At 40.4% G+C, this 18447-nt stretch overlaps 1 protein-coding gene across 37 annotated transcripts; it reads right to left on the reverse strand.

The window, feature by feature from the left end:
• Positions 1 to 2535: 2535 nt before the first annotated feature.
• Positions 2536 to 18316, reverse strand: LOC108899912 (NACHT, LRR and PYD domains-containing protein 12). Of its 37 annotated transcripts, none has more exons than XM_051078713.1 (22): positions 18165 to 18316; positions 17279 to 17440; positions 16920 to 17027; positions 16308 to 16415; positions 15859 to 15966; positions 15140 to 15369; positions 13161 to 15042; positions 12230 to 12403; positions 11747 to 11923; positions 11334 to 11507; positions 10292 to 10465; positions 9688 to 9861; positions 9254 to 9427; positions 8399 to 8572; positions 7655 to 7831; positions 6626 to 6799; positions 5996 to 6169; positions 5223 to 5396; positions 4361 to 4534; positions 3710 to 3883; positions 3099 to 3272; positions 2536 to 2978 (listed from the first exon to the last, which is right to left on the reverse strand). In XM_051078713.1, exons 2-22 carry the CDS (start codon positions 17407 to 17409, stop codon positions 2969 to 2971), a joined length of 5019 nt encoding a protein of 1672 aa, XP_050934670.1. In that variant the 5' UTR covers positions 17410 to 17440; positions 18165 to 18316; the 3' UTR covers positions 2536 to 2968. The 37 variants fall into 37 exon arrangements, 30 of the variants coding, with proteins under 30 accessions (XP_050934670.1, XP_050934669.1, XP_050934672.1 ...); XM_051078712.1 differs by having other exon boundaries at positions 13161 to 15045; XM_051078715.1 differs by lacking the exon at positions 16920 to 17027 and having other exon boundaries at positions 13161 to 15045.
• Positions 18317 to 18447: the final 131 nt, after the last annotated feature.

Genomic DNA, 18447 nt, shown 5'->3' on the forward strand with positions numbered 1-18447 from the left:
CTCACGGCTCCTCTTCCCGGATCTTCGTGGACCCTTCGCCCCAGCTGGCCTTCATCAAGCCTTGGACTGAACCCGGACTCCGTCCACATCCCGGAACCAGTAACGGCAGCTGGTCCCAGGAATCTGATGCTTCTACTTTCAGGTAAAGGTTTTTACTGTCTGTTATCAGTCTGGTCTGCTCTGTGTGTTTACAGCCTGTTTGACCTCAGTTTGGTGTCAAACTGTGGCGGTTCTGGTTCTGGTGTGGAGCTTTGACTGCAACCACTACCAGACTCCACTGACAAAAACAGGAATTTTACTGGGAGCTGTTGGAATACCATTGCCTCCATCTGTTAGTGTGTTTGTGTTACTCTGTGACTTTTAGTGGTAGAAGAAGTATAAAGCACTAAAAGCTCTGATGACAGCAGGAATTCAATGAAGTATAAAGCAGCTGTGATCCGAGTAGGCAGACTAATGTATTGACTTGGTTTTGAGAGGATTGTTCACAGCTGAATAACTCGCTCTCACCTGAGCATTGTGTGTTCTCCACCTGGCATCAAAACACCACACAGATAACAAAGCTAGTTTCAAATTCAGCACCACAGAAACAGGCCCCCATTAAGTTAGAAAAATTAGAGGTGCTGTGTTGTGTTTTTGCTTGGCCGCAGTGCTTATCTAAATCTAATCAGCCAGTTTGTGTGTTGTGCACTGATGGTGCCTTGTGTTGGTCAGTCTAAGTTTATTGTGAAACATCTGTGAATCTAGCTTAGCATCTGCTGGATATCTCTTAGCTTGTTGTGGGGTTGTGTGGGTGGGCTCAGGGACAGGGATGGTGTCCGCCCGCCAGTTTGTCCGTCGGTCCTTCCATTTGTTGAATCAGTTTGGATCAATTTAGATTTTTGATTTTGGATTTGAAACTTATTTCAAATACATCTATAGTGTCTTGCTCGGCTGCAATAATGTTTTTCTTTCAGGGACATCTATTAACAGTAAGTGTAATTTATCTTTTCTTTAATGCTATGTTGTGTTTTTGCTGTGCCACTGTGCCATGATGTTGGCCGTTGTGCCTATATGTGTCTTATTGGTGTAATAACTTTGATTTCGGACAAGGGTACAGTCGTGTCACTGACAAGTTATCAGCTGACAGAGACAATTTGGTCGCTTTCATATGAGCATAAACATGTTACAGCAGCTTCAAAAACTGAACTAACTAAACACTTTTAAGGTTGATTAACTCTTAAAGACTCATTGTCAGACTGGAAAACGCTGGCTAGCCTAGAAACACAATAAGGCCACAAACAACCCATAATGCAACAGCTCTAAAATAATGTAGTTACACTGGTACTTAGAATATCTGTTGTAATCAGAGAACATGTAATTATCACGTTCCTGAAATATAAGTCAACCCTCAGTTTATAAACCTGAGTTTGAGAGAATGTTGTCTTTATTAGAGCCAAAACTGTATCCTTTCTCTGCAGAGCATTTTTTTCTTGTTCTTTTGGTTGAGGAGTCTTACAGTGGTGGTAAAACCCCGACCTTTGACTGATGCCAGACCTGGTTTCTGCTAGAAGAGGGATGATCTGATAGCTCTGACAACTCTGAAGATGCACCCATTTTGGGTATATTTGCTTAATCTGCCATTTTGACACTGCTTTGAACAGTTTGCTTCAACTGAGGTCTATGTTATTGACATGCTTTAAATAGTAGCAGTATACCTTTCACTAGAGAATACTGGCATTATTAACAACATTATTAACAAAATGACCATGTACCTAATTTTTTATGGGAGATTTTTTTGTTGATGTCATTAGACACAAGCAGCATTACTAATGTGTGTGATCCATCTAACTGTTTAAAAAGAGGCAGGCTGGTTTTATATGTGGAAAAGTTTAAACAGACTGTACTGAAGGAGGAAATTGAAGTGGCGTCTGATAAAGAAAGAGGTGAGAGGGGAAGAGTAGTCGGACAGAGATACAGGAGATAGCTGTAGTGTCAAATGAGTTGCAAAATCTGTACCCAATGTCTGGTTAACTTACCTTGATTCAGACATGTCTCAGGATGTTTGGCATATAGTAAAACTTGGTAAGGTAAGTGAGGATCAAGAATAATTGCAGTGAGGAAGAAGTATCCTTCAGATGTTTGCATGTCCAAAACTTGGCAGCTTTGTAAACACGAGCTTTCTAGCTTTTTTGTAGCTTGGTTCTCTGTGTTTCGTGTCTCAGGATGATTTGGTTGGCTAGTGAGGTTTTTGTTTAGACGAACCTTTGGGTGCACAACTTGTGTAGTGATATATGTCATTTCCAGTGTTGTGTGTATTCTGTAGCTGGAGTTTTATTTAGGAACACCACTGAATTTGCTTAGTTTAGCTGTAGGCCATGTGTTGTTGGATAGTTGTAAGCTTTGGTGCTCAGTTCCTGTAAGTTTGTTATTTAACAGAATAACTTTTTCCACTCGTATTATCACTTACATCAAATCTAATTATCTAATCAATAGAAGTAAGTGGAGGACCCACTCTTCCCATTTTCACCAGTGGAATTCAAATAAAATGAATCAGGCTCAGATAGGAAATTATACTTTACTTTGCATTTTACATACATTTTAACATCATTTAACATTAAACATCTGGTTACACAGAAGCACAGAATTAATGACAGAAGACCATTTCAGTGACTGTGACACTCATTTGAGTTTGTCTTTAGTACTGAACATCTGCAGCAACAACCTTTCCAGGCAGCAGCCAGAGCTCTGTGGGCTTTTTCAGCCCTGGGTTTTACCTAAAGCTACACTCAACCTCTGATTGCTGGAGGTTCTTATGTTTCCATCCAGCCAGAAAGGGCCTGGAACACGACCGCTACCTTCACTGTGCATTTTTAGCGTTAAAATAAAGATATATCTGGATGTACAGTTGATTACAATTCTGCTGTAAAAACACCACAACAGAACACCTACTCTACCTCCCAGTCACAGCCGCTCACCCTTACAAAGATCATCACTCCCACCTGCAGAGAGAGTGAGACAGAGAGGAGATGAATCAGTGTTTACAGAGACTCACTTCATTAGATGTCAGTCAGTGATGCAGCACATCCAATATAAAGCATGGGCTGACTCCAACTACTGACCTCACAGTCTCCAGTCTACAGTCTGGACTCTCCACAAGATCACACAGCTCCTTCAGGTCTGAATCCTGCAGGTCGTTGTTACTCAGGTCCAGTTCACTCAGATGGGAGGGGTTGGACTTCAGAGCTGAGACCAGAGAAGAACAGCTGATCTCTGACAACCTGCACCATTTCAACCTGAATAAAGAATAAAACATGTAGTTGAGAGTAGAGAGAGTAGAGTGACTTTGTCCTTCTGTTATTGTGGATCATCATAATGTCAGCATTTATTTATATTTAGAATAGAAATGTGGCTTAATTCTGTTCTGAATGTATTCCCTGAATATGACTGATGGGGATCTGGATCAGATAAACAAACTTACAGCTGGTGGCTTCACCCTGACTTTGGGAGGATGAGCAAATCACAATTCAAATCCTCTCGCTATGAGTCTTATTTAACCAGTGATATTTTGTGATTATTATGTTTTATGGGGCGATGTGACCACTCACAAAAATGTTGGTTTAGGTGCTGCTAGAGGATAAAGTTAATGTGGAGCCCTAATTAAGATCCTCAGTGTGGATCGTAACCATCGGTCATATTCATCTCAGCACAGAAATAAAATATAGAGTCTGACCTCAGAGTCTCCAGTCCACAGTCTGGACTCAGCAGAAAACCACACAGCTCCTTCACTCCTGAATCCAGCAGGTTGTTTCTACTGAGGTCCAGTTCTCTGAGATGGGAGGGGTTGGACTTCAGAGCTGAGACCAGAGAAGAACAGCTGATCTCTGAAAAACTGCAGTCCATCAATCTGAATAAGGAATAAAACATGTAGATCAAATCATTGACAATCAATCTGATATAAACTGAACACAAACTATTTTAATCCCAAATTACAGATGATTTAATGGAATACTTTGATGATCAGCAGAAATGTCAGTTCACTGACATCACCTGAAAACATGAAGAGTTTTTACTTCAGGTGAATTTCATTTTCTTTGTACAAATATTAGTTGTGAGGATCTTCTGTTTGTTGTTGTGATAAAAACTGACTGTGACCAACGACCACTGGACATTTTCTACAGTGTATTTAGAAAACATTAGTCCTCTGACTGTGAGAAATACGAGTGTGTGAGTTGTGAAGGTTTGATTGAAGTGAACAGACATTATTCATGACAGCTGACTGAAATGAACTAAAGGAATAATTCTCAGTCTTAGATCAGAACAACTGACAATATGGAACAACCACTTTTTACCACTATCAAACAGTAACAGACAGTGAACTGACCTCAGAGTCTCCAGTCTACAATCTGGACTCTGCAGAAAACCACACAGCTCTTTCAGTCCTGAATCATAAAGGTAGTTCCAGCTCAGGTCCAGTTCTCTCAGATGGGAGGGGTTGGACTTCACAGCTGAGACCAGAGAAGAACAGCTGATCTCTGACAACCTGCAGCCACTCAACCTGAATAAAGAAAAAAACATGTAATGTAAACATTTAATCCCAAATTACAGATGTTTCAATAGAATACTTTGGAAAATGTTCAGCAGAAATGTCTCATGCAGACAAGTTAATAATAATAATAATAATAATAATAATAATAATAATAATGAGACCTTACAATAGAAGATTTGTAGTTATTGGCAAGAAACATGTCAAACGAACACTGAGCTCCTCTAAACTTTCCTTCTTTAACACTAGGGCTGGGCAATATGAAAAAAAAAAAACCCTTTCATTGTTTTTACTAGTTTTTACTAGTAGTAGTTGATATCGATATATGTCATGATTGGCACGCCTTCTCTGCTCTGTGCTGCTTTTCTCTGTCTAACGTTATCCACGATTCAGCATTGATTCAGACTAAACCAGAGCAAAAGTTGCTCTTTACTGGCGAGTGTGTGAGTTGTGAAGGTTTGAAGGTTTGATTGAAGTGAACAGACATTATTCATGACAGCTGACTGAAATGAACCGAAACTGAACAAATAATTCTCAGTGCTGAGATCAGAACAACTGACAATATGGAACAACCACTATTTAAAATGTCATTAATTAATTTATTTTAAATGAATGGATTCAAGTTCTGTGTGAAGATAAATTAGGTTCAGTTGTGGATTAAAGATATAAGATCTCCAACAGTAACAGACAGTGAACTGACCTCAGTCTCTCCAGTCTACAGTCTGGACTCTGCAGAAAACCACACAGCTCCATCACTCCTGAATCATACAGGTTGTTGTAACTCAGGTCCAGTTCTTTGAGATGGGAGGAGTTGGACTTCAGAGCTGAGACCAGAGAAGAACAGCTGATCTCTGATAACCTGCACCATTTCAACCTGAATAAAGAATAAAAGATGTAGATTAAACCATTGATAATCAATCAGATATGTCCTAATAAATTATCTTATGTCTAAAATGAGTAGAGTGACCAAATAATAATCTCTACAAAAACAATAGGTTCCTGGCACCTTTGGTGCTCAGGCCCTAACTAAAGCATTTATCAGTAAGATGAATATGTCGTGTTGAATGTTGGTTTAGGTTGCTGCTAGAGCACAAAGTTAGTCTGGAGCCCTAATTTAGATCCTCAATGTGGATTGTAATCATTGGTCATATTCATCTCAGCACAGAAATTAAATATGGTATCTGACCTCAGAGTCTCCAGTCTACAGTCTGGACTCTGCAGAAAACCACATAGCTCCTTCAATCCTGAATCCAGCAGGTTGTTTCTACTGCAGGTCCAGTTCTCTGAGATGGGAGGGGTTGGACTTCAGAGCTGAGACCAGAGAGGAACAGCTGATCTCTGACAAACCACAGTTCATCAACCTGGATAAAGAATTCAAGTCATTAATGTATTTATTCAAAATGAATGGATTCAAGTTGTGTGTGAAAATAAATGAGGTTCAGTTCGTGGATTAAGATCAGACAGTGAACTGACCTCAGAGTCTCCAGTCTACAGTCTGGACTCTGCAGAAAACCACACAGCTCTTTCATTCCTGAATCCTGCAGGTTGTAGTGACTTAGGTCCAGTTCTCTGAGATGGGAGGGGTTGGACTTCAGAGCTGAGACCAGAGAATAACAGCTGATTTTTGTCAGCCTGCAGTCCATCAATCTGAATAAAGAATAAAAGATGAGAGTTTAGGAGACAAATGTTTCATCATCTGTTCAGAGCTGACGATGAAATGATTCAAACTAAATCTCAAACATTTACACTTCATGCAGTGGTGACCACAAACATGGTGAGTTTGGTCTGAATAGCTCAGTCAGTTTCTCTTTAGTCACATCACTTTATAGTCGTGTTGGAACAAGAAAATACTGAAGATATATTTGTTAATATCAGAGTAGAAAAAGGTTTGATGGGATTTAAACAGTGAAGGATTTTTCTTGTTCTATTAAAGTTTGAAATCTGTAGCTCAACATTGCTCTGCCATAGTCACTGGAATAAACCAATGAGGAAGAAAACAGACTTTACCATTAAGATCCTCAGTGTGGATCAGTATAATATCAGTCTGATGTCAACACAACTTTCACATCATATTCATCTCAGAAATAAAATATGGAGTCTGACCTCAGAGTCTCCAGTCCACAGTCTGGACTCTGCAGAAAACCACACAGCTCCTTCATTCCTGAATCCTGCAGGTTGTTGTAGCTCAGGTCCAGTTCTCTGAGATGGGAGGGGTTGGACTTCAGAGCTGAGACCAGAGAAGAACAGCTGATCTCTGACAACCTGCAGAGCTTCAATCTGAATAAAGAATAAAACATGTAAATCAAATCATTGATTGATGAATTGTGTAGATCAAATCATTGACAATCAACGATTGAACACAAACTGAGCACAAACTATTTAATCGCAAGTTAGAGATGATTTAATGGAATAGTTTGGAAAATGTTCAACAGAAATGTCACATACAGATGAGTTGTTAATAATAATAAGGATACTACTACTACTACTACTACTAACTAATAATAATAATAAGAATATCCAATAGAAGATTTGCAGTCAGTGAAGTGAAATATGTCAAACCAACAGTGAGCTCCTTTAAAAATTTCCTCTTTAACACATTTAACAAGTAAATTCAACTGGATGAGAAATACAACAATTTTCTCACTTGTTTTAAAGATTAAAACACACACACACAGTTCGATTAGACATTAGTCCTGACAGTTCACTGACATAAACTGAAAACATTAAGAATTTTAACTGCAGCAGCTGAATTTCAGTTTTTCTGCACAAATATTAGTTGTGAGGATCTTCTGTTTGTTGTTGTGATAAAAACTGACTTTGACCAACGACCACTGGACATTTTCTACAGGATTAGAAACATTAGTCCTCTGACTGTGAGAAATACGAGTGTGTGAGTTGTGAAGGTTTGATTGAAGTGAACGGACATTATTCATGACAGCTGACTGAAATGAACTAAAGGAATAATTCTCAGTGTGAGATCAGAACAACTGACAATATGGAACAACCACTATTTAAAATGTCATTCATGAATTTATTTTAAATGAATGGATTCAAGTTCTGTGTGAAAATAAATGAGGTTCAGTTGTGGATTAAAGATATAAGATCTATAACAGTAACAGACAGTGAACTGACCTCAGAGTCTCCAGTCTACAGTCTGGACTCTGCAGAAAACCACACAGCTCCTTCAATCCTGAATCATGCAGGTTCCAGTTTTCACTTAGGTCCAGTTTTCTCAGATGGGAGGGGTTGGACTTCAGAGCTGAGGCCAGAGAAGAACAGCTGATCTCTGACAACCTGCAGTCATACAACCTGGATAAAGAATAAAAGATGTGAGTTTAGGAGACAAAGTTCCTGCATGAAACCATTCATGTGTTTCATCATCTGAATGTACAAGTTTAGAAAATGGAAACTCCAGACACTTGAACCCAACAGGATGCAGGTTGAAAACAGTCAAATACACAAAGTGAGAAACTCAGGCTGTGCAGACACATTTATTTGAGATTCAACTAAAGATCGTCAAGTTTTCAAAGAGAACAAACATGTCCGACTGAACTTTGGAGAAAAGTCAACAAATGATTCAAACTAAATCTCATACATACTGAAGATATATTTGTTAATGTCAGAATGGAAAAAGGTTTGATGGGATTTAAACAGTGAAGGATTTTTCTTGTTCTATTAAAGTTTGAAATCTGTAGCTCAACATTGCTCTGCCATAGTCACTGGAATAAACCAGTGAACAGAAAACAGAAAACAGACTTTACCATTAAGATCCTCAGTGTGGATCCACATAGTATCAGCCTGATGTCTGCAATTTAGAGTCAACACAACTTTCACATCATATTCATCTCAGCACAGAAATTAAATATGGTGTCTGACCTCAGAGACTCCAGTCTACAGTCTGGACTCTGCAGAAGACCACATAGCTCCTTCACTACTGAATCCTTCATTTGGTTGTTACTCAGGTCCAGTTCTCTCAGATGGGAGGGGTTGGACTTCAGAGCTGAGACCAGAGAAGAACAGCTGATCTCTGACATCCTGCAGAGACTCAACCTGAGAAAAAGAAAGAGTTTAGGAGACAAAGGTCCTGCTTCAATGTTTCGTCCCCTGTTCAGAGCTGAAGAAGATTTAGAATGTACAAGTTTAGAAAATGGAAACTCCAAACACCTGAACCCAACCGGATGCATGTTAAAAACAGTCAAGTACACAAAGAAAAACAGCTCTCATTAATCTACATTTCTTTTAGGAACAGTTCAGTCATTAAATAAATATTTTCAGTTATAACACTTCAGTCAGCATCAGCTTCATAAACTGTAGCTTTATAAAAATATTGAAAATGTAACTGCTGAATATATTTGTTATCATGTGATGGCTGATAGATCATTTATTAATTGTACTCAAGTGTTTTGATCAATACTGTCCTCCTCCATTTTTACTGATTAGCTCAATTTACTGAATGGGCAACAGAGCAGCAACAAGTCAACCAGATAGTGATCTTTAAGAGCGCCCTCTGCTGGATCACAATGTAAACTACAAACACAAATATTTTCCATTTTTTCAGTGATTCTCTATTCTGCATTTTACTCCAGTGATGAAATAAATTCATGTCAAAAACATTTGAAATTTAAAGTAAAGTTCTTTGGTAAAACACTGATTCTCCAGTTCAGGTCATTTTGGAGACTGTAACTTCTTGTCATATTAATCTTGGCACAGAAATAAAATATGGTGTCTGACCTCAGAGTCTCCAGTCTACAGTCTGGACTCCTCAGTAAACCACACAGTTGCTTCACGTCTGAATCCTGCAAATTGTTGTTACTCAGCTCCAGTTTGCTCAGATGGGAAGGGTTGGATGTTAGAGCTAAAGCCAGAGGAGCACATTTGATCTTTGACAACCTGTCGGCCTTCAATCTGAATAAAAAATAAAACATGTAGATTAAAAACAATACATATCATATTGGAGGACATTTTGGCCGATGTTCTTTTCATCTGCGAGACAACAACACCATACTGGCCAAAAGCTGGCATATGCTGGCTAACGTAAACTCTGACCTTGCAACACCACAAAATAAACAATAGATTGTAATATTGTAATAAAACAAAATACGTTTTTATTTCATCATCCAATATATATCGTCATATCGCACAGCCTTAATCCATAGTTAACTGACCTCAGAGTCTCCAGTCTACAGTCCGCACTCTTCACAAGATCAAACAGCTCCTTCAGGTCTGAATCCTTTAGGTAGTTGTCACTCACGTCCAGTTCTCTCAAATAGGAGGGGTTGGACTTCAGAGCTGAGACCAGAGAAGAACAGCTGATTTCTGACAAACTGCAGGACCTCAACCTGAATAAAGAATAAAAGTTGTAGATCAAATCACTTATAATCCAATCAGATATGTTCTAATCAATGATCATTTCTCTTAAATGAGCCTGGTGGAGAGGCTCTGTGCTGGAATCAGGAGAGATGTTGTCCCTAAGCTCTTCTTTTTACTCCCCACAGGGGGCTAGTCAGCAGCAGCAGCTGTAAGCAGAGACTCACTGACTACCAATATTGATTCCTTTTTCTATTTTGCTATCCCAGTTGCTGCTGTAACAATGTAAATTCCGCCGCTGTGGGGTTAATAAAGGATTATCTTATCTTACACAGTACACACATTGTCATACAGGATCTGTGTTTTACTGTAAGCTGAAGGTGGGACAATGAATGCAAGTATAAATTAATTATTAGAATTGGTTGTGGATTAAACATATTAGATATACAACGGTGAACTAACCTAAGAGTTTCCAATCTACAGTCTGGACTCAGCAGAAAACTACACAGCTCCTTCACTCCTGAATCATACAGGTAGTTGTTACTCAGGTCCAGTTCTCTTAGATGGGAGGGGTTGGACTTCAGAGCTGAGACCAGAGAAGAACAGCTGATCTCTGACAACCTGCAGAGACTCAACCTGAATAAAGAATAAAACATGTAAATCAAATCATTGATACATATTCTGAGAGAGAGATAAAAAAAATAAAGAAAATTAAAGCTGCAATCAGCATCGAACAGGCCCTTGTACCCCGCTCCCAACCTGCAGCCGCAGGTTGTAGGATGTTGTTTTGCAACTGTGTGACCACCAGACATAGAATGACCATTCAAAAATCCCTTACTGTGCCCAGTTAACTCTTTCAGAGTTAATGAGCCTTAAAGTTTTTGGTTAGTTCAGTTTAAGCTGCAGGAGTTTGTGAAGCTGCTGTAACATGTTCAGCTACCACAGAGGAAATAAATGTTTTTATATTGTAATAATAATGTTGGCCCCACTCCCACTTCCCCACCTTGGTCTGGTTCTGTTGTTCTTATGTTTTGAGTCAGTGTCTTGCTGTAGGATGAACATCTGTCTTCCTTTACACTGATAGTAATATACAGGACGACTTCCTACAGTACAGTGTTGTTCCAATGACGGCTGAAATGATGGATCAGAGGATGTAGTAATGCAGTTTCTTCCATCACTGTCTTTGTACAGACAGGGTTTGGTTGGGCCACATGTACAACTGTTTGCATTAACTTTCAAAGCTTCATTAACTTCCACTGATGCAGGAAGCTGGAAGTTCACCAACTTCTTCATCCCTGAAAAAAATCTGTTCTCTCATTTACATGATGTATCAGTTCTGACCTGAACAGTTTTTTTAACTTTACCTCTGACCTGCGAACCATTCTTGTTTTTTAACTTTACCTGAACTGACTGACTGAATTTCAATAAAAACTGGTTCTAAAACTTCTGACTGGTAGTTACATTAGATTAAAAATATAAGATCACTAACAGACAATGAACTGACCTCAGAGTCTTCAGTCTACAGTCTGGACTCAGCAGAAAACCACACAGCTCCTTCACTCCTGAATCATACAGGTCATTTTCACTCAGGTCCAGTTCTCTGAGATGGGAGGGGTTGGACTTCAGAACTGAGACCAGAGAAGAACAGCTGATCTCTGACAAACTGCAGCGCTCCAACCTGAATAAAGAATAAAAGATGTCAGTTTAGAAAACAGAGGTTTCATAAAAGGACCAGAATCTAGAAAATGGAAACTTTAACATTAAGACAAACTTTAGTCATGTTTAGAATAAATTTCACACTTTACTGTGTGTATGTTTGTGTGTGTGTGTGTGTGTGTGTGTGTGTGTGTGTGCTTTTGACAATGAATGCAAGCATAAATACATTTCATACATTACAGTAACAGACAGTGAACTGACTTCAGACTCTCCAGTTTACAGTCTGGACCCTGCAGAAAACCACACAGCTCCTTCACTCCTGAATCCTTCAGGTCCCTGTTTTCACTCAGGTCCAGTTCTCTCAGATGGGAGGGGTTGGACTTCAGAGCTGAGGCCAGAGAAGAACAGCTGATCTCTGACAACCTGCAGTTCCTCAACCTGAATAAAGGATAAAACATGTAGATCAAATCACTGATAATCAGATATGTCCTAATCAATGATCTTTTGTCTAAAATGAGTAGGGTGATTATGGAGCATTTAAATACAAAAACATTTTACTGCACATTATTTTATCACAGATTCTTCAGTAGACAGTTTCCTGCTTCTGAAAACACTGAACTTTGTGTCCAGACAAATACTGAACAATATATATAACAATATATTGACCAACTATTTCAAACTTCAGTCAGTGATCTGAATTAAGTTTCTACAAAAAACACCAGCAGCTCCAGTCAGTGAACTGACCTTAGTGTCTCCAGTATACATTGTGGACTCTCCAGTCCAGCAGAAACCAGCTCTACTGATGAATCCTTCAGGCTGTTGTTACTCAGGTCCAGTTCTGTCAGATGGGAGGGGTTGGACTTCAGAGCTGAGGCCACGACTTCCCAGTGAGTATCTAAGAGTCCACAATCACCGAGTCTGTCACGACACATATATTACAGAACATGTTATTATGACTGAGGACACTTTATATTGACTTGAAGCATTTGATCATCTCTCTTTGCTTCCTTGTCCTTGCTCCTGCTGTTAGTTTCACCTTCATCAGCTGGATGATTTAGTGACTGATTCAAAAGGAAACAGAAATCAGACAAATCTCTCTTAAATATCTAGATGTGCAAACGACTGAATGTTGGCAATATTTTTCTGCTTATCTGAAAAAACATATTCAGCACAAAAACACATTTATTGAATGAATTAAATTATTTTCAACAACATGTCCTAAGAAAGACAAAAACCAAAACGGTAGACTGTTCTGTATGTAGGATCTTTAAAAAGTCAAATGTATTCATCAGAAGTCTGTGCATTTTCTACCAACAACAGAACTCAGAGAGTTTCTCTCTGTGACTATAAGGAAAGATGAGACTTCCCTCTTTAAAGCGACAATTCGTTCATAAGTGATAAAGGGCGTCATTGCCCGGTTCAGCACTCAAGATGTTTTACCAGTAGTTTACAGAAGCTAATATTAATGCTAGTACCAATAAATATTGATGTAACTGAATCAGACTGATGATGTGAAAACTACTGAATCACTCTGTGGAACACTCAGGTATGACCGGATTGTCTGATTATAGCAACTGTCAAAATCTTTTATCAAGCAACTGAAAAACAACTGAATTATCGTCTGAAGAACTAGAGTACTAATCTACACTGACTGATGATGTTAATGAGGACTCACCGAGCCTTCCTGCAGTTCCTCACAGCTGGGATGAGTTTCCGTTGCCCCTCCTCTGATGTGTTGTATTTCTTCAGGTCCAAGTCATCCAGAACCTCCTCTGACATCTGCAGCATGTAGGCCAGAGCTGAGCAGTGGATCTCAGAGAGTTTCTTCTCTGATCTGTTCTCTGACTTCAGGAACTCTTGGATCTCCTGATGAACTGAGTGGTCATTCATCTCCATCAGACAGTGGAAGATGTTGATGCTTCTGTCAGGAGAGATAAAATCACTGTTCATCTTCTTCAGGTTGTTGATGGCTGTCTGGATGATTTCTGGACTGTTCTCTGTCTGACCCAGCAGGCCTCCTAAGAGTCTCTGGTTGGACTCCAGAGAGAGGCCATGAAGGAAGCGAAGAAACAGGTCCAGGTGGCCATTTTTACTTTTGAGGGATTTCTCCATGACTCTGCTCAGGAAGACATCCAGAGATGGGCCACTGTGATCATCTTTTCCAAAGATCCTCAACATCCTCTTGTGCAAAGACTTTTGGTTTGAATTCCTGTCTGTGAAGTCTTTTCCCAGGAACTTCTTCAGTACCTGTGTCTTCCTGTTGGTGAAACAGTGGAACATGTAGACTGCAGCCAGAAACTCCTGAATGCTCAGATGAATAAAGCAGTAGACTGGTTTCTGGAAGATCACACTCTCTCTTCTGAAGATCTCTGTACAAACTCCTGAGTACACCGAGGCATCTGTGACATCAAGACCACACCGCTTCAGGTCTTCCTGGTAGAACATGATGTTTCCTTTCTCCAGATGGTCAAAGGCCAGTTTCCCCAGCTTCAGAAGAACTTTCCTGTCAGCCTCAGTCAGCTCCAGTGGACTCTTATCCTTGTTTTTCCTCTTCTTTTCCTTATGTCCCTCGTCATACTTGTTCTTCTTCCTCTTTGTCTGAACCAGCAGAAAGTATGAGTACAGGTCAGTCATGGTCTTGGGCAGCTCTCCTCTCTGTCCAGTAGTCAACATGTGCTCCAGAACTGTAGCAGTGATCCAGCAGAAGACTGGGATTCGACACATTATGTGGAGGCTCCTGGAGGTCTTGATGTGTGAGATGATTCTGTTGGACAGCTTTTCATCATTGGTTCGCCTCCTGAAGTACTCCTCCTTCTGTGGGTCAGTGAAGCCTCGTACTTCTGTTACCCTGTTAACACATGAAGGAGGGATCTGATTGGCCGCTGCAGGTCGGGAAGTTATCCAGATGAGAGCTGAGGGCAGCAGATTCCCCCGGATGAGATTTGTCAGCAGCTCGTTGACTGATGACTTCTGTGTGACGTCAGACACAACCTTCTTGTTGTTGAAATCCAGTGAAAGTCTGCTTTCATCCAGGCCGTCAAAGATGAACAGAACTTTACAGAGAGCCAGCTTCTCTGCTGTGACCTTCTGTAATGTTGGATGGAAAACATGGAGCAGCGTGAGAAGACTGTACTGCTCATCTCTGATCAGGTTCAGCTCCCTGAACGAAAGCAGAACCAGCAGACTGACGCCTTGGTTTTCCAAGCCCTCTGCCCAGTCCAGAGTGAACTTCTGCACTGAGACGGTTTTTCCAACACCAGCGACGCCGTTGGTCAGAACCACTCTGGTGTGTCTCTGTTGGTCAGGTAAGGCTTTAAAGATGTCCTGGCACCTGATTGGAGTGTCATGGAGGGTCTTCATCTTGGAAGCGGTCTCAAGCTGCCACACCTCATGTTGGGTATAAACCTCTTCACTCTGTCCCTCTGTGATGTAGAGATCAGTGTAGATCCTGTTGAGGAGGGTTCTACTTCCTGTTCCATCAGTTCCTTCAGTCACATGTTCACATCTCCTCTTCAGACTGATCTTATGTTCATCTAAAACCTCCTGCAGACCACTATCTGCTGAAAGACAAGATACTCAGTAACGATTCAAGATTTATTCTGTCGTAGTTTTAGAGACTGTAACAAAAAGAAACCGACATATCTGCAGTCTTACTTTGCACAGTGCTGGTCTGACTGGCTGTCTGCACCCCAGGTCTTGTTCTGGATCTTTGTCCAAACTGGAAACAGGAGTTGTCTCCTGATGAACCAGACGGGGTCAAGAGTGAAGTGACCAGTGTCCTCAGACTCTGGAGATGGGATCTTTTAGGATCCTTCAGGACATCCTGATTCAAAGCATTGCAGGACAGCTGCTCCTCCACACAAATATCACTCCTCTTCTTCTCTCTATGAAGACATGAACACATTCATTGTAACACCATACATTAGTGGTGGAAAACCCATGACTCACAAATTGAATGCAGCTCTATGATCTATAATCTTTACGTTATATGCAGTTATAAATGAGGAAGCTGCCCCTCCTCCCATTTCTTACACCTTTGAAGAGGAGGGAGTTAATTTGTTTCTTCAGTGGGTTTGCTGGATTTTTTGATTTCTTTTTTTTTTTTTTTTTTTTTTTTTTTTTTATTTTTTTGTTTGTTTTTTTTTTTTTTTTTTATTTGATTATATTTTTATTATTGTTTCTTCTAGTGTGTTGTTTTTTGTGTCTGGATTTTTGAAAGTCATACTGGCCCATGTGGCCACTCTGTCAAGCTGAACCCAACATTAGCTGAGTGGTTAATAACAGGCCTTTGAGCTCCATTTCCCTGGCCCTAAATTCTATATTTCAACACTAAATCATCTTTAGGTCAGCTTACAGTAGAAACTGTCTCTTACTTTGTGGCTGAGGGTCCAGGTTCCTTACTGAACTTTATAGGAGGTTCATGTTTGGACCAGTCACTCTTCAAAGACAGACAGATGGATCCTGGAGACTCTGCTCTCCATCTGTGGAAACAACACATATTTAACATATATTAACACTTATTAAGAGCAGATGTAAAATATAACATGACCTCCAGATGGATTTCTGGGAACCAGACCCTCCAGGGACCTGTCCCACCAGTCAAACCTGTGGACCCACTCACAGTCCACAAAGTTCATGCAAAGCAAATTCAAAGATTTGTTTCTAAACACATTATTTATGTTAGGATATAGTTCCTGAAAACATGCAAAAAGTCTGTAAACTATGTGCTACAGCATTATGGAGTTAGACTGTTTCAGTTTTTCATAATCCGCTGTTACGTTTGAATGAGGCTGAACCAACCAGGTCAGCAACTGTCTCTTACTTTGTGTCTGAGGGTCCAGGTTCATTACTGAACTTTATAGGAGGTTCATGTTTGGACCAGTCACTCTTCAAAGACCGACAGATGGATCCTGGAGACCCTGCTCTCCGCCTGTGGAAACAACACATATTTAACATATATTAACACTTGTAAATAGATTTGAAACAGATTTTACACCTGCTCTTCTCTGACCATAAAACGTCCTGCTGCAGTCATTAGTCAGTGGTGATCAATATCATTCAGCAGTGTTCCACCTGTTGGTTCCATTTTGGATCTGAATCCATGTTGTATCTGGTTCCAAGTTGGTAAAATACTCAGATTCAGTTCTGTGGCTAATGACTCCCTCATCAAATCTTTCCTTCATGTTCTCTGTTTAGTCTCTGTGGCCTCTCTCTGACACCACAGGTATCAGCAAAGAAAAATAAAAGACCGACAACGTGAATAAAAGTGTGAAACTCAGACACACTGTTGTTACCAACAAATATGGCCAACTGGCTGAAACGTTCCAAAGTCAATGAAACTATGGCTGAGGAGATTAAGAGGAGGTGGATTAATTTTGTGAAAGCCACACTGATGGAGTGTCATATTACCAGGAGGAAGGACAAGTCCTCTTACTGTGTGTCTGAGGGTCCAGGTCCATCACTGAACTTTATAGGAGGTTCATGTTTGGACCAGTCACTCTTCAAAGACAGACAGATGGATCCTGGAGACTCTGCTCTCTGTCTGTGGAAACAACACATATTTGACACGTACTTGTAAATGGATTTGAACAGATTTTACACCTGCTCTTCTCAGACCATAAAACTTCATGCTGTAGTAATCAGTCAGTGGTGATCAATAAGATTCAATCAATAAGTCTTTAAAGTCAAAGACTGGCAATGTAAACAAATATGGCCGACCGGCTGAAACATTCCAAAGTCAACGAAACTACTGGGAAATGTCATATTACCAGGAGGAAGGACAAGTCCTCTTACTTTGTGTCTGAGGGTCCAGGTTCATTACTGAACTTTATAGGAGGTTCATGTTTGGACCAGTCACTCTTCAAAGACAGACAGATGGATCCTGGAGAGACTGCTCTGTCCTCCTCTTCCTCCAAACCATTCATCTTGTCTGGTCCAAGAAGTGAACCCGTAACACTGGACACACACACAGATACAGTAATAAACCCAGTCAGTTCTCCGCCTCTAAGGTGAGAAACTCCTTAATTCTTCATTTGTAGAATTAAAACCATGTGTATTTTCTATTCATCATATAGTCCCCTCCCTTTGTAGCTGCTGGAGTCACAGACAACTCAAAAGAAAACTACTTTTTTCTCCAGTTTTACTCTAAATTTTCCTCAACAGACGTGACAGATTCGCCTCCACAATTCGCTTCGTTCTACTTCAACGAATCTTGCGCCCTGATTTAAAATGTGACCAGCTATCCATACTGTGTTTGTGACCAGAGTTACTGATGGTGTTTGACAAAGCTCCACCCCCTCAGTCACCTGGTGCGCGTGCACAACTAGTCTGTTACTCAGGTTGTTGTTGACACTGTGAACAGTAAAAACCGGTTTGACAAAGACTGAAAATGTGTCGGGGATATAGGAGGAAAACAATCATCCAATCAGATGCACCTGTTACCTGATACCGGTCTGCGGGTCTGACGTCACAGCTCTGAATTTATCCAAAACCAGTCAAAAAGATCAAAAACACACATCAAACACACTGAAGAGAAAAATAAATCAAGTCCCGGAGTGAACAGGACATCCGTCTGTCTCCAGTTGTTTCCTCTTTCCACTTCTCTACCCGCCTCTCCACGCGCTCACAGCTCTATCACTTTAACGTGAAAAGTGTCAGAAGTAACATGGGAACAACTCACCAGCTCGTTCTGACCGCAGAAACCGTCACATCTTCACCAGATCCTCGATTAACACCTCTCTCCTGCTCCGGGACTTTGTTAAAGTCTAGTGACGAACCGAGCCCCACCCGTCCCTCGCGGGAGCGCGCACAGGTTAAAGTGGAAACTACCTACTGTAATAATCAGACTCCTGTTTAAAGACACATCGCCCCTTTTAGTTCCCCGGAAATCATAAATGACCTGAGTCCACAGTATCTGAGTATTTAGACTCGTTGCTGGTTTATAATTAGCGGACGTTACATTA

Source organism: Lates calcarifer, linkage group LG20 (assembly GCF_001640805.2).
Source record: "Lates calcarifer isolate ASB-BC8 linkage group LG20, TLL_Latcal_v3, whole genome shotgun sequence".
NCBI classification, from domain to species: domain Eukaryota; kingdom Metazoa; phylum Chordata; class Actinopteri; family Centropomidae; genus Lates; species Lates calcarifer.

Coding starts and splice junctions, on each gene's coding strand:
- LOC108899912 (XM_051078712.1), bottom strand. CDS start 17,409: ATGAATGGTTTGGAGGAAGAGGAGGACAGAGCAGTCTCTCCAGGATCC. Junction 17,028..17,278: donor CCTGGACCCTCAGACACAAA/GTAAGAGGACTT, acceptor TTGTTTCCACAG/ACAGAGAGCAGAGTCTCCAG. Junction 12,404..13,160: donor AGGAACTGCAGGAAGGCTCG/GTGAGTCCTCAT, acceptor GTGTCGTGACAG/ACTCGGTGATTGTGGACTCT.